General features: G+C 39.1%; 2 protein-coding genes across 3 annotated transcripts in view; one reads left to right on the top strand and one right to left on the bottom strand.

Moving 5' to 3' along the window:
• LOC131431109 (neural-cadherin-like) overlaps nucleotides 1-21,301 on the bottom strand; it is a 1,211,689-nt gene that overhangs the window by 751,925 nt on the left and 438,463 nt on the right. The gene's annotated exons all lie outside the window — the stretch shown is intronic.
• LOC131429306 (uncharacterized) lies at nucleotides 647-19,876 on the top strand. The gene is made up of 3 exons (XM_058593368.1): nucleotides 647-1,014; nucleotides 1,327-1,599; nucleotides 19,807-19,876. The coding sequence occupies exons 1-3, from the start codon at nucleotides 647-649 to the stop codon at nucleotides 19,874-19,876; spliced, it is 711 nt and encodes a 236-aa protein (XP_058449351.1).

The following is a 21,301-nucleotide window of genomic DNA, read 5'->3' as shown; positions in this document are numbered from 1 at the left end:
ATCTAATCGGCTCAGACCTTTGCGACGAAAACAGACAAGAGATTGGAAACTCGGTACGTGGAACTGTAAGTCTCTCAACTTCATAGGAAGCACGCGTATACTATCCGATATAGTGAAAGACCGCAAGTTCGACATCGTAGCGCTGCAGGAGGTGTGTTGGAAGGGGTCTACGGTGCGGGTCTTTCGCGGGAACCACACCATATACCAGAGCTGCGGCAACACACACGAGCTGGGAACAGCTTTTATGGTGGTGGAGGAGATGCAAAAGCGTGTGATCGGATGGTGGCCGGTCAGCGACAGAATGTGCAGGTTGAGGATCAAGGGCCGGTTCTTCAATATCAGCATAATTAACGTGCATAGTCCCCACCTCGGAAGTAGCGATGACGACAAAGACGAATTCTACGCGCAGCTGGAACGTGAATACGATCGCTGCCCAAGACATGACATCAAGATCGTCATCGGCGATTTCAATGCTCAGGTTGGCCAGGAGGTGGAGTTCAGACCGGTGGTTGGAAGGTTCAGCGCCCACCAGCAAACGAACGAGAACGGCCTAAGACTCATCGACTTTGCCACCTCCAAGAACATGGCCATAAAAAGCACGTTTTTCCAGCATCGCCTCCTGCACCGATACACCTAGAGATCACCCATGGAAACGGAGACACAAATCGATCACGTCCTGATTGATGGACGGCATTTCTCGGACATTATCGACGTACGAACCTATCGGGGCGCTAACATCGACTCGGACCACTACCTTGTGATGGTTAAGCTGCGTCCAAAACTGTCCGTTGTGAATAACGTACGGTACCGGCGCCCGCCGCGGTATAATCTGGACCGACTGAGGGACACCGAGGTCGCGACTGCCTACGCGCGGCATCTCGAAGCAGCGTTACTAGCGGAGGAGGAGCTCAATGATGCTCCCCTGGAGGACTGCTGGACCAGAACTAAAGCAGCCATCAGCAATGCTGCGGAGAGCGTCCTGGGATACGTGCCAAGGAGTCGACGGAACGAATGGTTCGACGGCGAATGCCAGGAGATATTGGACGAGAAGAATGCAGCACGCGCAGCGATGTTGTGTCAAGCCACCCGTCAGAACGTGGAATCGTATCGACAGAGACGAAAGCAGCAAACTCGCCTTTTCCGGGACAAAAAGCGCCACCTGGAAGAGTCGGAGAGAGAGGAGATGGAGATGCTGTATCGTTCTCAGGATACACGGGCGTTCTACAGGAAGCTGAATGACTCTCGCAACGGCTTCATGCCGCGAGCCGAAATGTGTAGAGACAAGGAAGGTGGCATCCTGACGGACGAACGTGAGGTGATCGAAAGGTGGAGGCAGCACTACGATGAACATCTGAATAGTGCACAGGCGGACAATCAGGCGTTGGAGGAGGAAGATTATGTCAGTGTTGCAGCCGACGGAGATGTACCAGTGCCCACTATGAACGAGTTCAAGGAAGCTATCCAACAGCTCAAGACCAACAAAGCTGCTGGTAAGGATGGTCTAGGAGCAGAACTCTTCAAAAGGGGACCGGAGAAACTGACGGAATGCATGCACCGAATAATCGAAGAGATCTGGGACAGAGAACAGCTACCGGAGGAGTGGAAGGAAGGGGTCATCACCCCGATATACAAGAAAGGTGACAAATTGGACTGTGCAAACTACAGGGCAATCACAGTGTCAAATGCCGCCTACAAAGTGTTATCCCAGATCCTGTTCCGGCGCCTATCACCACTGGTAAATGGATTTGTCGGGAGTTATCAGGCCGGGTTCATCAACGGCAGATCAACAAACGACCAAATCTTCACTATACGGCAAATCCTCCAAAAATGCCGTGAGTACCGGGTCCCGACGCATCATCTATTCATCGACTTCAAAGCCGCATACGACACGGTAGACCGTGTAGAGCTATGGAAAATTATGGACGAGAACGGCTTCCCTGGGAAGCTGACAAGACTGATTAAGGCTACGATGGATGGTGTACAGTGTTGTGTCAAGATTGCGGGCGGTTTCTCGGAACCGTTCGAATCACGTAGGGGATTAAGACAAGGTGATGGGTTGTCCTGCCTGCTGTTCAACATCGTACTTGAAGGAGTTATGCGAAGAGCGCGGTTCAACATGCGGGGCACGATTTTCACGAAGTCCGGACAATTCGTGTGCTTCGCTGATGACGTGGATATAATCGGTAGAAACAAGGAGACGGTAGCAGATCTGTATACCCGACTAAAGCGCGAAGCGGCACGAGTAGGACTGAGGATAAATGTGTCTAAGACAAAGTACATGCTGGCTGGCGGAACTGAACGCGATAGGCAACGTCTGGGCAGCAGTATTACGATCGACGGCGACGAGTTCGAGGTGGTTGACGAGTTCATCTATCTTGGCTCACTGGTGACTGCGGACAACGACACCAGCCGGGAGATCAGGAGGCGCATTATATCCGGAAGTCGTGCCTACTATGGACTCCACAAAACATTGAGATCCAGGAAACTTCACCCCCGCACGAAGTGCACCATGTACAAATCACTGATAAGACCGGTGGTTCTCTACGAGCACGAAACGTGGACAATGCTCGAGGGGGACCTGCAAGCACTCGAAGTCTTCGAAAGGAGGGTGCTGAGAACGATCTTCGGTGGTGTGCAGGAGAATGGAGTGTGGAGGAGAAGAATGAACCACGAACTAGCGCAACTCTACGGTGAGCCAAGTATCCGGAAAGTAGCCCAGGCTGGAAGGGTACGGTGGGCGGGGCAAGTCGTGAGAATGCCGGACAACAGCCCCACCAAGTTGGTGTTCACCTCTAATCCGGCAGGTACGAGACAAAGAGGAGCGCAGCGTTCACGGTGGCTGGACCAAGTGGAGCGAAACCTGGATAGTATCGGGCGCCGACGTGGTTGGAGGCAAGCAGCCATGGATCGAGTTACATGGAGAAGAATTGTTGATCTGATAAAATCTTGAAGGATGTAATATCAGAAATATATATATATATATATATATATATATATATATATATATATATATATATATATATATATATATATATATATATATATATATATATATATATATATATATATATATATATATATATATATATAATAATAATAATAATAATAATAATAATAATAATAATAATATTAATAAAAATAATAATAATGATAATAATAATAATAATAATAATAACATTTCATAATTATTATTGAAAGTTTTGGCACGAATTCAAAATTTAGGAAAATCAACAATGATAAGAACAATAATATCTCATGATTGTTAGTAATATTATTATTGTTATTTCATTATTATTATAACTTTCTTGAAAAAAAGTAACATCAGAAGTATGTTCAATATCAGTAAACGAACCGATATAATCAATAACTATATTGAAAAGTATGCCTGACAGAATAGAAAAATTTAGCATAAACATTTCCGCTCATTCCAAATACTTACTAAACAAATGTGGATTTTCAGCGGTTTTAAGAAATTCTTTCCTATCGCGACATTTAAATATGTATTTTTCAGAAGATAAAAAATAAACATTAATCTGTACATGTGGCAACCCTGTTTCGCATATTTCCAAACGACATCGATACTAGTATAAAAATGTGTTCTACATCAATACTTTCAATTTCGCATTGCGTGAGTCGTAATTAAATGTGTTAGTGACGGTGTAAACTTGGTCTACTTCCATTTTGAAAAATCTGATGCTTTTGGTACGAAAGAGAAAATTCAAATAATTCTTTATGATGATCTGTAGCACTGAAAAGTGCTTTGGTTTGTCCGACTGAACGACTCAACTGGCAGGCTTCTGGTGTGGTTTCGCTGGGTGCTCGGCCCGATGTTACTTCGATAATCGTTGCTCAGAAAATGATAGAAAAAATGAAATATTCAGCGTTCTGTTTGGCTGGTGCTGACATGGGTCAAATCAGACTGGTTTTTCAATAGTGTTCTATTGAAAAAGCTTCAAAGTTGTTGCAATATACGTTCAAGTTGATAAAATTTCGAATCTATTGGTAGTTAGATTATATAAATCCTCTCACAGATCACTGAGCTATGAGCTCTCAAAATATGAGAAAGACAAACAAGCGTTATGTGTTTTTGATATTCGTTGAAACCGAACTTTTCAGAAAAGTTTAATTTTGAATGATTTGAGATTATGTCACACAACTGAGAATTTTATCATAAAATTGTGATTATATTTCCGATGGCATGTAGCAGAAATTAGGTTGATCTGTTAGATATAACAAGAGATATTCACGATCAAAAACTTATCACTCTCGCAGGGGGTGAATTTTGAAAAGACACCCCATATTAAAGTAAGTCGTATTCACAACAAAAAAGCGGGTGATTAATACCGGAGATATAACAAATTGACGTGGCAGCGAAAATGACAGACATACTTCTGCTTCTAATTTGCATACAACCGACAGCAAAGAGCTAAGAACGTTTGGGAAAATATTCCCATCAAACAATGGCTTGAATGATAAGATGAAAATAGGTACAATCGCATCGAACTCTCGCGTCACTTCAACAAAAGCCATCAATCTGGCGAAAAAAATGTACCTGAAATTACTTTAGTTTGATTCGCTGTATAGCAAATCAATAAAATGAATGGAGAATCAGTTCCCACAAACGATACCAAACACGTTGTTCAACAAACTAATATTTGGTACGCTGCACGCCACCGTGGGCACCAGTGCAAATTCAGAGAAAGAAAAACAAAACGAATGAGGAGCACTCTCTACCAGAGCTTAACATTGTCACGCATTCTCAATGAAAGAATCCAATCCAACAGCCTCATTTTAAATATTTTACTGTCCCATTCGTAAATGACCGACACCAGAACAAACGAAGAGAGACGAAGCATTTTCGTTTCTTATTGAAAAAATGAGAGAGAAAAATTGTCAACGTTACTCTTTCCTCTATGACAAGACTAAACCAAACTAACGTTTTCAGGGAGCATCAGCAGAATTGCAATTCTCATTCTTTCATCGATGTATTGAAAATCTGTGACGCTTGGCTGTAAATAGTGACTAAAATATGACAAATCTAAGTAATTACATCCCAGAACTTCTTTGGAAACCAAAACTGCTACAAATTCGAGCACCATCAGGTTAAAGTTATTGTGAAACCTTTTTCTGTCATTTTAGATTCTCGCAGCTTTGGTTGAATATCGACACTGCATACTATGGGATTTTCACTGAAAACTGCGAATTACTGAAAGGGCAAATGAAAGAAAAAACACAATTTTGAAACTACTCTCCCGCTTATGTCATTGACTGGACATGGATTTCGTTCTTATAGTTTGCAAGCGAAACTGAGAGTGACAGTAATTTCTCGTCTTTTGCGTCTATTTTGAGTCAATGAAAATTACTTTTATTAGCTCTGCTCTCTACTGCATTTCCCAGCACCAACTAAGCAAAACCTGTGACATAGCGTCTATTTATAAACTTGGTAGATATTTTCTCTTGTCTTTTTCGACTGCTAAGACTACATTTACTATGCGTAGGTGATATTTATAATTATCTTAGATTATTTTTCTGTAGGTCAGACAAGAAACAAAATGTATCAATGAAATGGAAAATGAGTGATTTTAAATTAGATGTTTCTGCGTTTCATCTCAGTCCAAGCATGACGTGCTGCTTCCTGTGTGTGTGCGAAAGTTTATGCTATGCAGAACGGTGCAGTATTTTTACATGCCTGACGCAAAGCCTCCTTATACCGAAAGAAGCTGTAGGGGAGAATGATCGGTTGCCGGCACCCCACCGTAAGTTTTGACAGAAAGCAGATAGCGTTATTCCGACAATTGTCATGTGTGTGTAATAACAGCACGTTCTTCAGCCGAATACCAAAGCAAACAGACGTTTGTACTTTTTACTGTGCTCAAAACAAATTTTAATTGTGTGAAAATCAACTCAAAAGTTTTTTCTAACTTTAGTATCATAAATTAAGGTGAGAGCATTGAATATTTATGAGGTGAAATCGATCTATTTCGTGATTTAATACCAGATGCTATAAAATTTTTCGCAACCGAAGTTTTGTTTTGTCATTTTCAATATGTCTGTCGATTTTGGTTACCGGCACCCCAAGATGTTCGGACCGGTATCCCATTTTCGACAATTCGCGAAAAATTATCACATATGCAGGGATCCCAAGTCTGCAAATTTGTCTGTAAATTATAAAAATTTCTTAGTTAACATGTAAACCCTTTTCCGTCTGAAGACTTTTTATAGACTTTTAAAACTTCGATTGTTTGCAGACATTCGTCAGATATTACAGACTTTTTAATGTTGGCGCGATCTTTTCGTTATTTAGCTAAACTTATTGTACTACATGGCATCTCGGGTGATATGCAACACGTAAACAACTTGACGGCTTCAATACATCCGTTATATAAGTAAAAAATTTGGTTCTCTGGTTCTGTTAGCCATGGCGACTTCAAACAAATCGTCCAAGTTAAGGAAAATAAACTTTAATGCATTAACAATAAATTCGACTGCAGCAACGTATTCAATTCCGCGAAGCCGGTGGAAGACCGGCCTAATCAACACCTAAAGCGAGACCATCCAAATCATTGGCCAAGAGATCTAAGGCGAAGTCACCATCAGACAATGAAAAATTTTGTCCAAAGCGCCTCCGAAAAGTATAAATATAAACTGCAGTTTTTACTTATATTTTGTCATTTTTAGCGAAGTTTCTTGGTGTGCCGGTAACTGAACAGCTGTTTTGAAATGGCGAAAGTTTATCACTTTACTAAATTGATAATACAGTTTTTTCGATCGATTGAATCAACTTAGTTTCTTATTCAGTTGTTAGTTAGCGACTTTAGCTTTCCATTGATGTTTATATGTCCGAATAATGTGCACTTAGTCAGAAGTTATAAGCTTAAGAGAAAAGGGTGCCGGTAACCGAACACTCTCCCCTACTGCTATTGAATGGAATACGATGTGTGAAGCAACGATCAAAGCCGTGTAAGAGAGTATGATATCATTACGGCATGCTTTGATTGGCTCGCTAGAACATGGCACAATTCAATAAATTTTTCAATGGTTTTCTTTTAAAATACTCAACTGAAGCTGTAATACACTGAGGTATCTTTTTACGTGGGGGATACGTACCGCGTAAAAAAACCACGCAAAAAAAAACGCGTAACTTCGGAGATCCGCGTAACTTCGGAAGTCCGCGTAAAAAAAACCTTCAAACTCTTTATTTTTGTTGTCAAATATCGTAGAAATGCATGAGACGTCCAGATATGGTGTAATCTAAAAAAAAATATTATAAAAATCAACTTTTTATTATAAAAATCGACTTCGAGACTTCGGAAATCCGCGTAAAAAAATCTCAAAATGCAAAAAAAATTGGTTTTTGTTGCCAAATATCTCAGAAATGCAAACGTGCAGATCTGCTGTAATCTCATCTCGACTTTGGGACTTGGAGAATTTGAGACCGCGTAACTTCGGAAATCCGATTGAACCAAAACTATCCAGATCTGGGGCAATCTAAAAAAAAATTTGTTTGTGAAAATCGACTTTGGGACTTTTGAGACTTCTAAAATCGATATTTTTATATCGAATGTCTTAGAAACGTATGAAACGTCTAGATCTGGTGTAATCTGAACATTTTTTTTTAAATCAAAAATTTTCCAAGCGTCAAAGAGTTGACTTAAAAAAAATCGGGATAACACCAGATCTAGAAGTTTCATGCCTTTATAAGACAAAACTAGAGAACCGCGTAACTACGGAAATCCGCGTAAAAAAAACCGCGTAACTTCGGAAATCCGCAATAAAAAAGGCATAAGAACCCCCAGTGTAAGCTTTTAAGTTGAATGTCTCTGAATCGATAGGTAGTTAAATTAACACAGGTGTCATGTCATATTATCAGGTGTACAACTTTGCAACCGCCGTTTTCCGATAGGTGGCTGTACCGGCTGAGGCTGGTTAAAATACAAAGATGATAATGCCTTTAAAGTGAGTGTCTACAGTGCCTAACGAATTGTCATCGCCTTTTCAGTGACAGTTGTTCTTGTTTTCGTATTATTCACGCTCGAAAATGTCTGTTTATGTGCCCAATTCTCGTCATTTGCGGGAAGTTTTACTTTTCTGTTACAATTCGAAAAAAAAAATGCAACTGAAGCGCATCGAATGCTTTCAGAAACTTACGGTGATGCTGCTCTGAGTAAAAGAACGTGAGTGGTTTCAACGTTTCAAAAATGATGATTTCGATGTCGAAGACAAACATGATGGTGGACGAGAAAAAATCTTCAAAGATGAATAACAATTTACTACGAGCTCCTAAAACCGGGTGAAACCATCACAGGAGATCGCTACCGAACGCAACTGATGCGCCTTAGTCGCGCGCTAAAAGAAAAGCGGCCACAGTATCAAGAGCGACATGCCAAAGTCATCCTCCAACACGACAATGCTCGGCCTCACGTCGCAAAAGTTGTCAAAAAGTACCTGGAAACGCTGAAATGGGAAGTCTAGCCCCACCCGTCGTATTCCCCAGATGTCGCCCCTTCTGACTTCCACCTATTCCGTTCGATGGCACACGGCCTGGCAGATCAACGTTTTCAATCCTTCGAAGAGTTGGAAAAATGGATTGCTTCATGGATAGCGTCAAAAGAGAACTCCTTTTTTCGAGCCGGGATCCGAAAATTTCCGGAAAGATGGGAGAAAGTTGTCGCTAGCGACGGACAATACTTTGAATAATACATCCGTAAGCACTTTTTCGCAATAAAGCTTTACATTTTGGAAAAAACGGCGGAAGCAAAGTTGTACACCTAATAGAAAACTTGAATTATGAGATGTTTATGGTTATCTCAACTAAAGGTTTTATCTTAAATTGCTGATTATATTTGAGATGGGATGAGACAAAAATTATGTCAAGTACTACAAGACATATTCACGATTAGGTTCTACCCATTCTTGTACAGAATACATTTTGAAAGGGCTCCTCATAGTAAAGTGAGGTGCATTCAAGTAAAAAACATCGTTATTTTCAGAGGAACCGCTCATAGACCCGTTTTAGTCAATCTTAAGCCGAACAGGTTTCCCCATCTGAGAAAAATAAATGGTTTGCCTACTGAGAATGAGTGCACTTTGGATGAAGCATGTGAAATTTTGTGTCTTGTTTTTCATTTCTGCAATTGCTCTACCGATAAAAACTAGAACAGGCTAAACGTCTTGAAAAGACTAAACTGTAACCCGGGTAGAAGTGATTTGCAAACCAATAAGAAATTCTGTTATTAAAACCAAACATCTCAATGGTAGAAATTAACATTATTTAGTTTGAAATAAGAGTTAAAATATCAAAAATCATAACAAAACTTGCATGAGAAAATAGCTACAAAATATTAAATTCTGTCATTGTAATATGAAACCAAGAACAAATTAATTATAGAAGACGAATATCTCATTTATTTCATATTCTAACATTCAGAATAGAGTAATATCATAAGTATTTCTCTTATCTGATTCTGATGCAGTTTATTTATTAGTATTTTATTTGAAGATAAAACTACTGGATCAATTTACTTAATGAAATTGGAATAGCTCATCAATAACGAAATAAGATATTATAACTAATTTCGATGTTAAACATATATTGTATAATTTCTTGATTCCTTGGATGCAATATCATGAAAATATCAAGTATCGCTGTGATAACACAGAAACATCAAGCCAAGATATGATGGTAAAAGTTGTTATTATTTTGATCTTTGTTTGCTATTTACACCTACCCGGGAATGTTCTACCTCAAGCGGAGACAAAAGAGGAGAAAATTTACATCTCAAAGCAAGTAAAAAATAAATATATAATTAACTTCACAGCTAATTTAACTGAACAACGAAACAGACACAATTTTTATTTTTACATGATGTAATACTCTGTCATATGGGGCTCATTTCGTTCCGGTTTCGTCGCGGCGTTCGTGATTCAACCTAGAATGCGGGTTTATTTGTCAGAAATCTGATGTTGCTCAATCTGTTAGTTACATTAGTGTAGTCTGATTAGTTTTGAGACTTGGCGTTTTACTAAACTCTATGGAAAGTTGAATGAAATATGAAAAAGACAATTTGTTTATTGTGCGAGCAGCTGGCGTAGTAGCTCTGTACGTACGCTGAGAATCGGCGGAAGATCTGTTGAATGAGCAGAGTCAAATTCCGAGATTTTTCTTTTGTGCTAGGCGGAGGATTGACTATGAATTGACAATGTGTTGAAATGAAATGTGAAAGTCTAGAGATTAATGTAGATTTAAATAAAAGCTTGAACTTACGGTGAGCGATTTTGCCACATTTGAGGAAATCTAAGCTTATATTATGTACAAAAGAGTCAACGAATCGTAAATTACCATCATCAGCTTCTACTCTCAGATGGAATGCTGTTCAAAGTTCAAAAATTTACAATTCGATAGAACCTACTTCAATATAGCACCCAACTATTTCTTTGTGTTTAATCTTTCGAAAAAAAAACATTCTACTCTCGGTACTATCACCAAACAGTTGTACTATTTGCCCTTACCAATTCGACTGAATTTACACATGCAAGTCGCACCACGCAAATTGCAGAAGCTCGGCCCAAATCGGTTTGAGCCCATGAGCCACCCGACGATGTTCAAGTTGGGTTCGTACGAGCGCTCGGCAAACATTTCTCAAACAGCCACAGAATCCCCGTTCCTGTCAACATTCAAATCACACATAATCCACTTTCAGAAAATTTGCTACATTCCTTGCTACCTCATCCTCTCCCGTACTCCCTATACCCATACCCGAGACGTCCCTACATCCTTTCGATCTTTCCATAGAAATGCTGAACATAAAAAGACCGACTTTGGTACCGAGCAAAAGTATGCTGAAACCATCAAGACTGAAATGCCATTTAACTTTATATCCACATTCGCCACTCAAACCTATACCGACTTCCTGAAGCTCGTTGTCTCTTGAAGTTCGACTACAGTGCATGTAGGAGCATGCTGTTTGTACTGCGAAACAATCAAAGCGACAGGACTGTTTTAATGCTGAGCTTCTAACACCCACGTCAGCGATTTGCTAGCTCAGCACGGGTTGGCACTAATTCCGAGAACCTCGGCACGAAAACGACGGAAATCCCAGATTCAAATGATATCCAACCAAGTAGTTTTGATGTCGAATTCGAAATCAAACCAGCCCTCGAACGGGCATGTAGTTTGGCCAGTTGTGACTGGTAACTAGTGTGGAATATTTTTGTGTGAAAGGACGTCTGTGTGTGTATGTGTTGCACTGCAACGTCAACCATAAACGTTTCAGCGTGCTCTTTTTTCCGCTCGCTCCTCGAAAAGTGTGACTGAACCACATACCGTTGCCACTTCAGGTACACCATAAATGGATAACTGCAGCGGTCCACCCAACGAGCAGAGGAAAGACATCGCGATTTGCTGTCGTAGTTTGCAACTACCGTCGGTAGTTGAAATCCAAGTGAATGTAATTTTATATTCAATATCGACAGATTTCGACACCGAAATCTGTAGTTGTTACCACAGCATTTGTGCCAGTTTGACCCAGAATGTCTTCGGAATGGAATGGTAGATTCTGGAATCGGAATAAATAGCTACCAAGGGATGCAACCTAAGCGGTTAGCGCTGATACAGCGACTGTTCCGTGTTTAAGATTTCTCTGGTGCGGAAAAGACAAAGATGATCACCGACATGGACGTATTTAAGATGAAATAGCACAATTGCATCACAATAAATTGGAACGTGCTCATTTCTGAAGGGTATTTGTCAAACCAAAATGTAAGTTAATTGATCAAACTTCAAAATAGAAAATCAAATCGTGTTTTTAAGCTGTGAAGTTAAATAAAATAACATTCACATAACTTTCATTTATGATGAATGCAAATTGTCGAGCCTTTGATTGACTCGTTGCACGTTCCGCTGGACGGAAACCTAATATTTTTTTCCATTTGGAAGCAGCTCTGGTGTATTGCACTTGGGCATCACCTGGACGTTGATCTTTGCATACCACTCCATGATATTTTTGCTGTTATGGTAAGATGCCAAATCCTCCCAAAGAAGGAACAATTTTATAGCCCAATGTGTGATGCCCATTCGTCTTACGTTGAAAACATCTTTGACTAAGTATTGTGGTGTTGGTGATTATCAGTGCAGTAAAACTTCATTCAATTCAATTGAAACTGAATGTGGAACACATTGACGATCTCTCCACTGCAGTAAATTTCACTCTCTGACACACACAATCTTTGCTGACGGCCCGAACGAGCAGCATTTAGTTCATCATTCGTTTCTCTTCAATCGAGGTTCAGTTTAACCACCGACAGTTGATCTCTTGAAGTAACAAAATATCTCTTTCAATAGTGTGAGAGCGGCCTTCAAATGAGGTTCATGTAAACATTCGAATTGGTTCAAGATAATAGACGAAAGATTAATCAGATAGCTGAAATGTCAATTACGGAATACACATAAATTAATTGTTTCCTCCTTCAGTTTCCATTTTTATTACTTTACTCCATTTATAATTCTGTTCGTTCGAATCTGCTTACTACCAAGAACGAAGATACTGAAGCAGCTATACTACTTGGCACTTGAAACTGAGCAAGCAAAACTTCAAATGACTAGGTACGATTATTCAGCTGACGATGAATTCTGGGAGCTTCACTTGAAAATAGCAGCAAAAGTCTAATGAATTAGTTGGGATACGCTGACGGTCAGCGGCCATAAATTTCACTTTCATCTTACATTAATCGATTGAAAATGAAATTTTACCGCACTGGTGACTATAATCAACTTCTTTGGACTGGCAGTTTGAGGAAAATACGAATTCACTTCTACTAGTTTACCCAATTAACAGTTCGAATGCCTTATGGTTCTGATTATAATTTATAAGAGTTTTGTGTCTGATTCTGCAACCACTAGCAGTTTTATGACAAATATAATAAGAATCTCCTCTGACAAGTAATATAATAGATTCTAAAGCATCTACTCGAACTAATAACTGAACTCAAAATAAAACCACTTGTATATTGCTTTCGCAAAAGCCGCATTTATTTCAAGGCGATTAGTTATAATTCATATTTTTATCAATACATTGATAAATATTTTTATCTATACATCATATTTTTATCTATAGAATCTTGGCATTACATTCCTTTTGTGGAATTTGGCCTTTCTGTTTCAACAGACTTCGCAGCTCGAACATACGACAACTGGCTTGTAAGACCAGCGTCCTATGCATTGAACCGCCAACCCGGGCCGAAATTTTTATCTATACAATTGATAAATATTTTTATCTATACATAATAAAAATAAAAGCACATAAAGTTGTTACGATCAAAAAAGGCCTCAAACTATTTATTAAAATCTAAGATATTATAATGCAATCATCAATGACGACATGACAAACACATGTTCATGAAAAATATGATCAAAATGACAGTTTGCGAAATTCATTCCATCCGAATAAATTTGATGTTGATCGTAAAACTGGTTCCAAAATTTTCTTGAATTTGGAGATTTAACGCAGGATTATGCTGATTCGCCACTTTGCTTTATAAACCTCATCAAGAATGGTTCACTTGCCAGGAACATCCTCTTATAAAGGTTTTCAGTAGGTTTTCGTGGACTTTAAAATTTTAATGCAAAATTTTTTATGAATGACAGCTACAAGTATTTATTCATATTAAAAATGTATCTTGGGTGTGCACAATCAGAACAGGAATCGTTTGAGTGGAAAAACTGTTGTTTCACGGACTTCACAAGATCAATAATGTCTCTCACTGTTCGCTTTCACATCTCACCCAAGTCAGCCGATAAAACAAAACCGCTTATGTTCGGGATGGAAGAAACCAAGTACAGTATTGTGATTGAACAAAACGAACAAAAGCTACCGCCGCTACGAAAGAATAAAATTATTGTTGATTTTAGGCAGTGCAAAATTCGACCTGAACTTTAAAGTTTTGCATCTTGATATTAAACGTGTGCATTTACTTCAATGCAATAAGACAAATAATGTTGTTTACATCCAATTTTATAAAAAGTTGGATGCAATTTAATTTGCAAAAGACAATAACAATGTGCACTATGTGGAGCACGAAAACATTAACTACAACATTCCAGTGTATATGGAAGATAGTGCTATAGAATTTTGTGTGCATGATCTTACCTCAAGCGTCATCGATCCTTATATTCGCAAAACTATGTCCCAATACGGAGAGATTCTCTCTACTCTCTATCGAAAAAGAAAAGTGGAAGAATTTTTCCCGGTATTCTAAATTGCGTACGTTTGTTACGCATGCGCTTGAAGAGGGCTATACCTTCTTATGTAACTTTCGGTCAGGATACAAGAATCCCGTGCAAATCACTTGTTACCTATGACAATCAGATGGCCAGATGTCAATATTGCCAAAAAGCTGTTCACTGCGGTAAGCCGTGTGATAAATCGGACAAGGAGATAACTACACCAAAGGACAACGGTGCTTCCTTCACACCAACCTCAAGCAACCCCAATACACCTGTGGCAGCCACCAACAACAATGATGCATCTCCCTCAACGAAACCATCAGTATCTCCTATAGAACAAAGTACAGCAGCTGCAGTTAACAACTTACTCTCCAACAAACCAGCAACTGTACAACAAGGTGCATCTACAGTAACTAGCAACGAAAAGAAGACGGAAATCGACAATAATTCCATCGATGCGGCAATGGATGATGAGACGAACCACGAACGAAATGCCCCTCAATCCTCGCAGGAGGAAAATGGAAGCTCCTAGAAAAAGGCGACAACGAGATCCAAGTCAAAAAAAAAAAATTATTTAAAAAATCGGCTCAATCGGCAACGTAAAGCTTGTACGCAAATAGGCCTGAATAAAATAAAAATACCTTTTAAAAGAAAAAAACCGTGAGTCGCTATGCGCATTGAAAGCTATTCCGGAAATTGACTTTAACAACTGGTTCGAGGCTTGGAAAAAACTCCTGTCAAATAAGTAACGATTGTTCCGCCAATAGCAGTGATGCCGAACCAATGGACGGGAGCGTGAATAGCGAACCACTGTTCCCCATCATTCGATACATGATTGCGAAAGCGCCTCTCTTTCAAGGAATAAAATAACAACAAGATCCAGCAAAAAAAATATTATTTTTCATTGTTAAACGGCCGCTTTGAGCTTAAGTGCTAAAGAGCCGAATAAAAAAACTATAAAAAAATAGATGTCGCTCTTGAAAATTACACTTTGTTTTTTACTTTCCACTGTTCACCATATCTAGCGATTTCTTTTCTCCGAGATGACCGAATCGATTTGCACAAACTTGAGCTCAAAAGAAAGGTACTATTATCTCATAGATTTTTTTCAATTTTTACAGGTTTTGACTTTCGCTTCCGGAACTGCATAATGATAAGAGAAATGTTCAATTCAATAATTTGCTTTATGAAAGAAGATGAGAATTCCGAATTCAGCTGTCGTAAGTTGCGGAAATAGTTGTTAAAAACTGCAAAATGGAATGCGCTTCATTTCCTCCGAGATTTCCCAATCAATTTTCAAAAACTTAGAATCAAATGAAGGGTCTTATGATCTTAGGCAAAATTATTTAATTTGATTCACATTCAGGTTCCCGTTCCGGAATAACCGGGCTTTAAGCGTTTGTAGTTTTGAATAAATATAATACAGTTTTCACAGAGGCAACAGACGGACAGGTTCTCCTGTATATAGATTTTCCGCTTGATACTTCCGGTCGTGATGTAAATGTCACTCTCAAACCACATGAACAGTTTGCCTGCCACACGAGATATTTCTTCGCGAGCTTCGACAGCTTCCTGTATTTGTCGCGAAACATTCCCTTCAAGAAAGGTTCTTGTGGCTTTCACTTAGGCACTCGCCCTTTACTACGCTATCAAATTTAGTTAGCATCTCCAACAGTTTCCGCAGTTGTACTGTGGTTGTCTTGTTCTGGTTATTGTAGCAATTTGTAATCACCATCTTGACCTCGAAGCTGAGCTCGATACGTGGAATTAAGAAGAATCTTGACCTCGAAGCAGAGCTCGATACGTGATAGTAAGAAGAACCGAATTTCAATGAATTCAAGCACTCCGATTAATCCGTCAAGGAAGGTGCCATTGCGAACCCTACTTTACAATTCTTACAAACAAAATCTCTAGACTTTGCGAATGGCGCAAATCACAAAACTGCATTGTCACTATCTCGAAGGTTCTTTACGAAAGATAACAACTGATGTAATGGGCTACCATGTTCGCGATCAAAAATGAGCATTTCAATTCCGACGTATTTCTATTTTTAATTTTGAATTATGAAAATTGTATCACCTTTCGTAAGAAGAAGAATGACAGCCGTTTCAGCACAGTTTCGAAGCGATTTAGCGTATTTAGCATAGTCATTTTTAATATTTTTCACATTATAATTTCGTGGCCGAGAGAAAGAATGTTTTGAACTCATTATTTTGTGACTCCGGAACCAGAAGTCGGATCTATATGAAATTCAGTTTTTTACGAGATCCTAAACTCTTTCATTTGAAACTAATTTTGAGGAAATCAATTCAACCATCGGAATCAGAAACTGCGAACAAGGATAGCCGAAATCGGTTTGTTTGGCCGTTAAATGATAATGACTATCAAATGGAGTAGTTTTGAATTTAGATTTTTTTTTTCGTTTTATGTTTCACCACTCTAAGTGATGGTATAAAACTTTAACCTATAGTTCGAAACCGGAATCAGATCCGAATGAAAATCAGAAGTATTGTAAAATACCATAAGACCATTCATTTGAATCTAAGTGGACATATCAAAAACAGAGAATTCTTAAACCATATCAGTAAGCTAGATAACTATTCTAAACCCCTTTGGAAATTGTTCAAACTTCTTAAAAACAAGCCGAAACCGAACCACCTCTTCGTCTGGATGACTGTTTGCTCATAACACCGGTTGAAAAAACTACTGCGTTAGGTTAACATAGTATTGTTAGTTCCCACCGTCTCGGTCAAGACATGGTCAGTCCTCACGAAACTACTGTTTCAGCTACTGTTGAAACTGTTGATAGAATGCTTTCTATATTTGCTGCTAATCACAGAAGACGAATTAAAAAAAAATCCAACATAAAGTCAAAAAATATGGAAGCTCCGGGTGCTGACTCTATTTTCAACATAGAGCTCAAACACCTTAGCGTTAGATTTTTTCAACATCTTGCATCTATTTTTAACCAATGTTTGGTCCTTAGCTACTTTCCCTCTAGTTGGAAAGTGGCCAAAGTGATCGCAATAAAAAAGCCTGGAAAGGATCCCACCTGTCCGAAGAGCTATCGTCCGATCAGTCTCCTATCTGCGCTGTCCAAAATGTTCGTAAAAACAATCCTGACCCGTTTGTTAGAGTTTGCAGATACCAATAACATTTTTCCTGAAGAAAAATTTGGGTTTAGAAGAGATCGTTCTACTATTCATCAGTTGGTCAGAGTCAATAACACCCTCTCGAGGAATGAAGCTATTTCGAAAACATGTGGCATGATTTTGTTAGACGTTGAAATAGCGTTTGACAATGTCAGGCACGATGGTCTAATTCATAAATTGCATCATCTCAACTTCCCAACATACCTGGTAAAAATAGTGAAAAACTATCTGTCAAACAGAAGTTTCGAAGTCGAAGTGAACAAGAAACAATCAAGCAGAAATTTGAAAACACACACAATAAATTCTTAACTATATGCTCAACTTCTGAACATGCAATTATTAGAATGCTTTACAGTTAGGTTAGGTTAGTTTAGGTTAAGTAGATAAAAATGTACAATTTCAAGGATATAAATCGAAACATGAAATAAAAGTCGATAACAATGTAGGACTGAAACAATAAAAAATAAAATAAGACATAGACTAAGCAGATAATGCCATAGATGTAAAGTTATGAATTGTATCACAAAAATATTATATCCACTGTATATAAATGTTGACAAAAAATGGATAATTAATAAAATATTCAACATAAAAAAGTAGTATCTTTCACTCATCCCTCTGTAACTTCAAAACCGAAAGTCATGTTTGGATAAAATTCAATTTTTTTTAGTATTGTATTACCTTTTATTAGAAGTTCATTGTGTTAAAATCAGTTAAGCCATCTGTGACTTTGATTGAAACGAAAATGTACGGTCAAATGGGACCAAAGGACCTATCGCTTAAATCTGAGTCCATCAATTCAGCAATTTCCGAGTAAATCAAGTGACATTAGTGACACATACATACATACGAACTTTTTCGGTATAGAGTCGGTTTTCGCAGTGGTTGCATGACTTTTCTATATGAGAAAGGCAAAATCAATTTTTTTTCAAAGCTCCAATTGTCACTTTGCTATCAACTAGTTTTTTTCTTTTTTTTTTTGCGGCATTCATGGGGTTGTGCCGAAATGTTGCCGATTGGCGAGTGTAATCACGAAGAAGAAAAGCGAATGATTGCCACATTCACTCACCAACTGCCAATGGAACGCGACGTGCGATGAAAATCGCTATGCACTTAATTGAAACTACGACGTGCCAATTTGCGAACTATAATTAATGTTTCCTTCCTTTGTGTTGGTTTTGTGATTTCTGCGGCGCAAAACGAAACGGTGGTTGCGGGGGTACCGGTAAAATGGTGGTGATTTTTTTTCACCAACTCATCAGTTTTTTCTTTCTACCAACCTGAAATGTCCACAACATTTCGTTATCTGAGTGACTTTTGTGCTGACAATCGTTTTTCGATGCCACTCGTAGTGGCCTAGAGAAGGGCAAAAAGCACGATATGAAGTAATTTGTCCTGCATGTACTCATTAAAATTCATCACGCCTGTATGGCTCCATTGTGTGTGTTTGAATTTCAGTTCCGGCTTTGCCGTGATAATCGATGGGCAAACTTTGACCTACACCCGCCAAGTTCGGTTGGCGGTATGTGGAAGTGACAACCCAGCAAATACAGACAAACGCCCGATCAGCTTTTGATAGGGTATTAATTTATCTATTGCCATTGGGGCGAAGGAGCCAGAGGTGAGCTTGTTTGCCCACGTGGGGGAGTTCAACGAGAATAAATCATTGGTCGATTGTGATATCATGTTACATTTTTTTTTTGTGGAAGCCACATGATGTTCTTCAAATTGCTGTTTAAAAGTATGTTTGGTTTTCGCGTTACTGCAGATAATAACATGATTATAGCAGATTATTTTTATTCAATTATGCACTTCAATTCAGACTTCACGGCGAGAAGAGGAAAATAGGATTCAATGTCATCTATGCGTTCCAAATGTGTACAATACGTTTTCACGTTTTTTTTATAAGTTTGTTACATCGTGAGTGCAGAGCAAATTTTTCATGCAAAAAACATTGTTGAAAAACTAAGAAACCTTGCTACTAGCACTAACTTTCCAGTAATGACTGTTCACCAAAGTATATAAGAAGAAATTTAAATACAAAATCCAACATGTGAGTTAAAGAAAAAAATCCCCTTTCTAATGTGTTTCTTCAAACTTTAACTTCCGGTTTCATGAGACAGACACAGTGTTGACGCTGCGGTGTACCTCCTGTAGCGATTAAACGGTACTTTTGACGAACCCAACCAAAAAGCCTCGTTTAGGGCCCTTGAACTAAAGCTTGCTCGCATGGACTCACACACGCACACACACACACATACATTGCCAGTAACGTGCTCGCATGCACCGAAACCGAAGCTCAAGCAGAATACTGATAATCACCATCGCAGGAGGGAAGTCACACATCATTCTGTCGCACCAGGCCATCATTGGGTCCTGCTGGGTAGAGCCACGAGGGAACTCCAAAAATAACTGACAACCGCTGAAATGTAGCATCTGTGTCTGCACGGAAAACAGCATCCCGTACGAGGACGAACAGCTGCTCTGCCAGGAAGCTCATTAGAGCAATTTCATTTTCATAAATTTCTAGCAACTAGCGCATATAAGTGCGTTAGTTACGAGTGGCAGCCCCCGGAATCAGTACAAACAGCTTCTAGCCACCCAGGGGATGGTTTATGAGTGGCCGTTTTTTTTTTCTCTCTCTAGCTTGCTGCTCGTTGCGCTAAAACCCATGCCGTAGCGTAAAGCTGCCAGAGCAAAGTGAATTATGGCGTTGCGCGGTAGTTTGGTACGGGAGACCTTTTCCGGTTTGGGTTAAATTAAATTATGACTGGAGGCAATTTTTGCTACGAAGTCAGTTTTGATTGTGCGGGTGTGTTATTACGATGTCACAGCGGAGGCTTACTATAGTGATTCTTTATTTTCAGGAAACGATAAACTAGTGGCCATGGTTAGAGACGCATCCATGGGTGACATACGCTATGCTTGAGATTACTGGCAAAGTTCATGTGATGACAAAAAAATGACATGTCAGTTTGAAGTGACATGGTGGGACGGGAAAATTTTATAAGTTTATCATTTCCAAAGGACATGAGTGCACTGGATTTCAGCAAGGATTTCGTTCAATATTGCGCAATACATGATACATGAATTCAAGTAGAGAAAATCATGATGTCGTTTGTCTTGGGCTTGGTAAAATAAAAAGCAAGGATCTACTAGCAACTAATTTAGTAACTAGTTTTAGTCCGAGACACCAGTATAAAACAGTCCGAAAGGTCAATAAAGACTGTCCCAGAAAGTATGAAAGCAACCAAAAACCGCTGCCAATGGTTCAGAATCTGTCGATTTTTATGGCTGCGTCCTGTTGTTTACAATCTTCTCTAACCACTTGTGCAGTTGTTTATTCGTTTTCATTACTTTGTTTCGAAATGCGTGGACTTTCAGCAGAACAACGTCGAAAAATTGTGTACAAATGGTACACAGAACGCGGACTGTCACTGAGAAAGATAGCAAAAATGGAAGTAGTGAATGAAAAAGCCGTGCGATCAGGAAGTTTGGTGAGGATAACACTTTTGAGGATAAACCGAAAACGCGTCGAAAACAAGGTCCTCAGTTGGATAAAAGTATACTGAAGGCATTCGAGCAAAAGAAGGAGGTTTCAGTTCGGGATGTGGCCAAAAAATTGGGCACTTCAAAGTCAAATGTTATTTGTGCTAAAGATCGTTCGAATCTTCGAACCTATAAGAAGCAGAAACAACCAAAACGTAGTTCGAAACAAGAAGCATCGATCAGGCCGAGGGTTCGAAAGCTGTACAATGCGATTCTTGCTGGAAATTTAAACTGCATAATCAAGGATCCTGTTGTCTTCTGGCTAGATCTTGCTTTTTGCCACTACTCGAAATCAACGATAGAATGGTATACTACCAAAAACGTCACTTTCGTCCCAAAATTTTGGGCATTAATGAAGACATATCTTAGGAAACATGTC

The sequence above is a fragment of the Malaya genurostris genome, chromosome 2, assembly GCF_030247185.1.
Source record: "Malaya genurostris strain Urasoe2022 chromosome 2, Malgen_1.1, whole genome shotgun sequence".
Lineage (NCBI taxonomy): Eukaryota > Metazoa > Arthropoda > Insecta > Diptera > Culicidae > Malaya > Malaya genurostris.
Note: the sequence above shows the minus strand (reverse complement) of the source record. Positions and strands in the feature narration are given on the sequence as shown.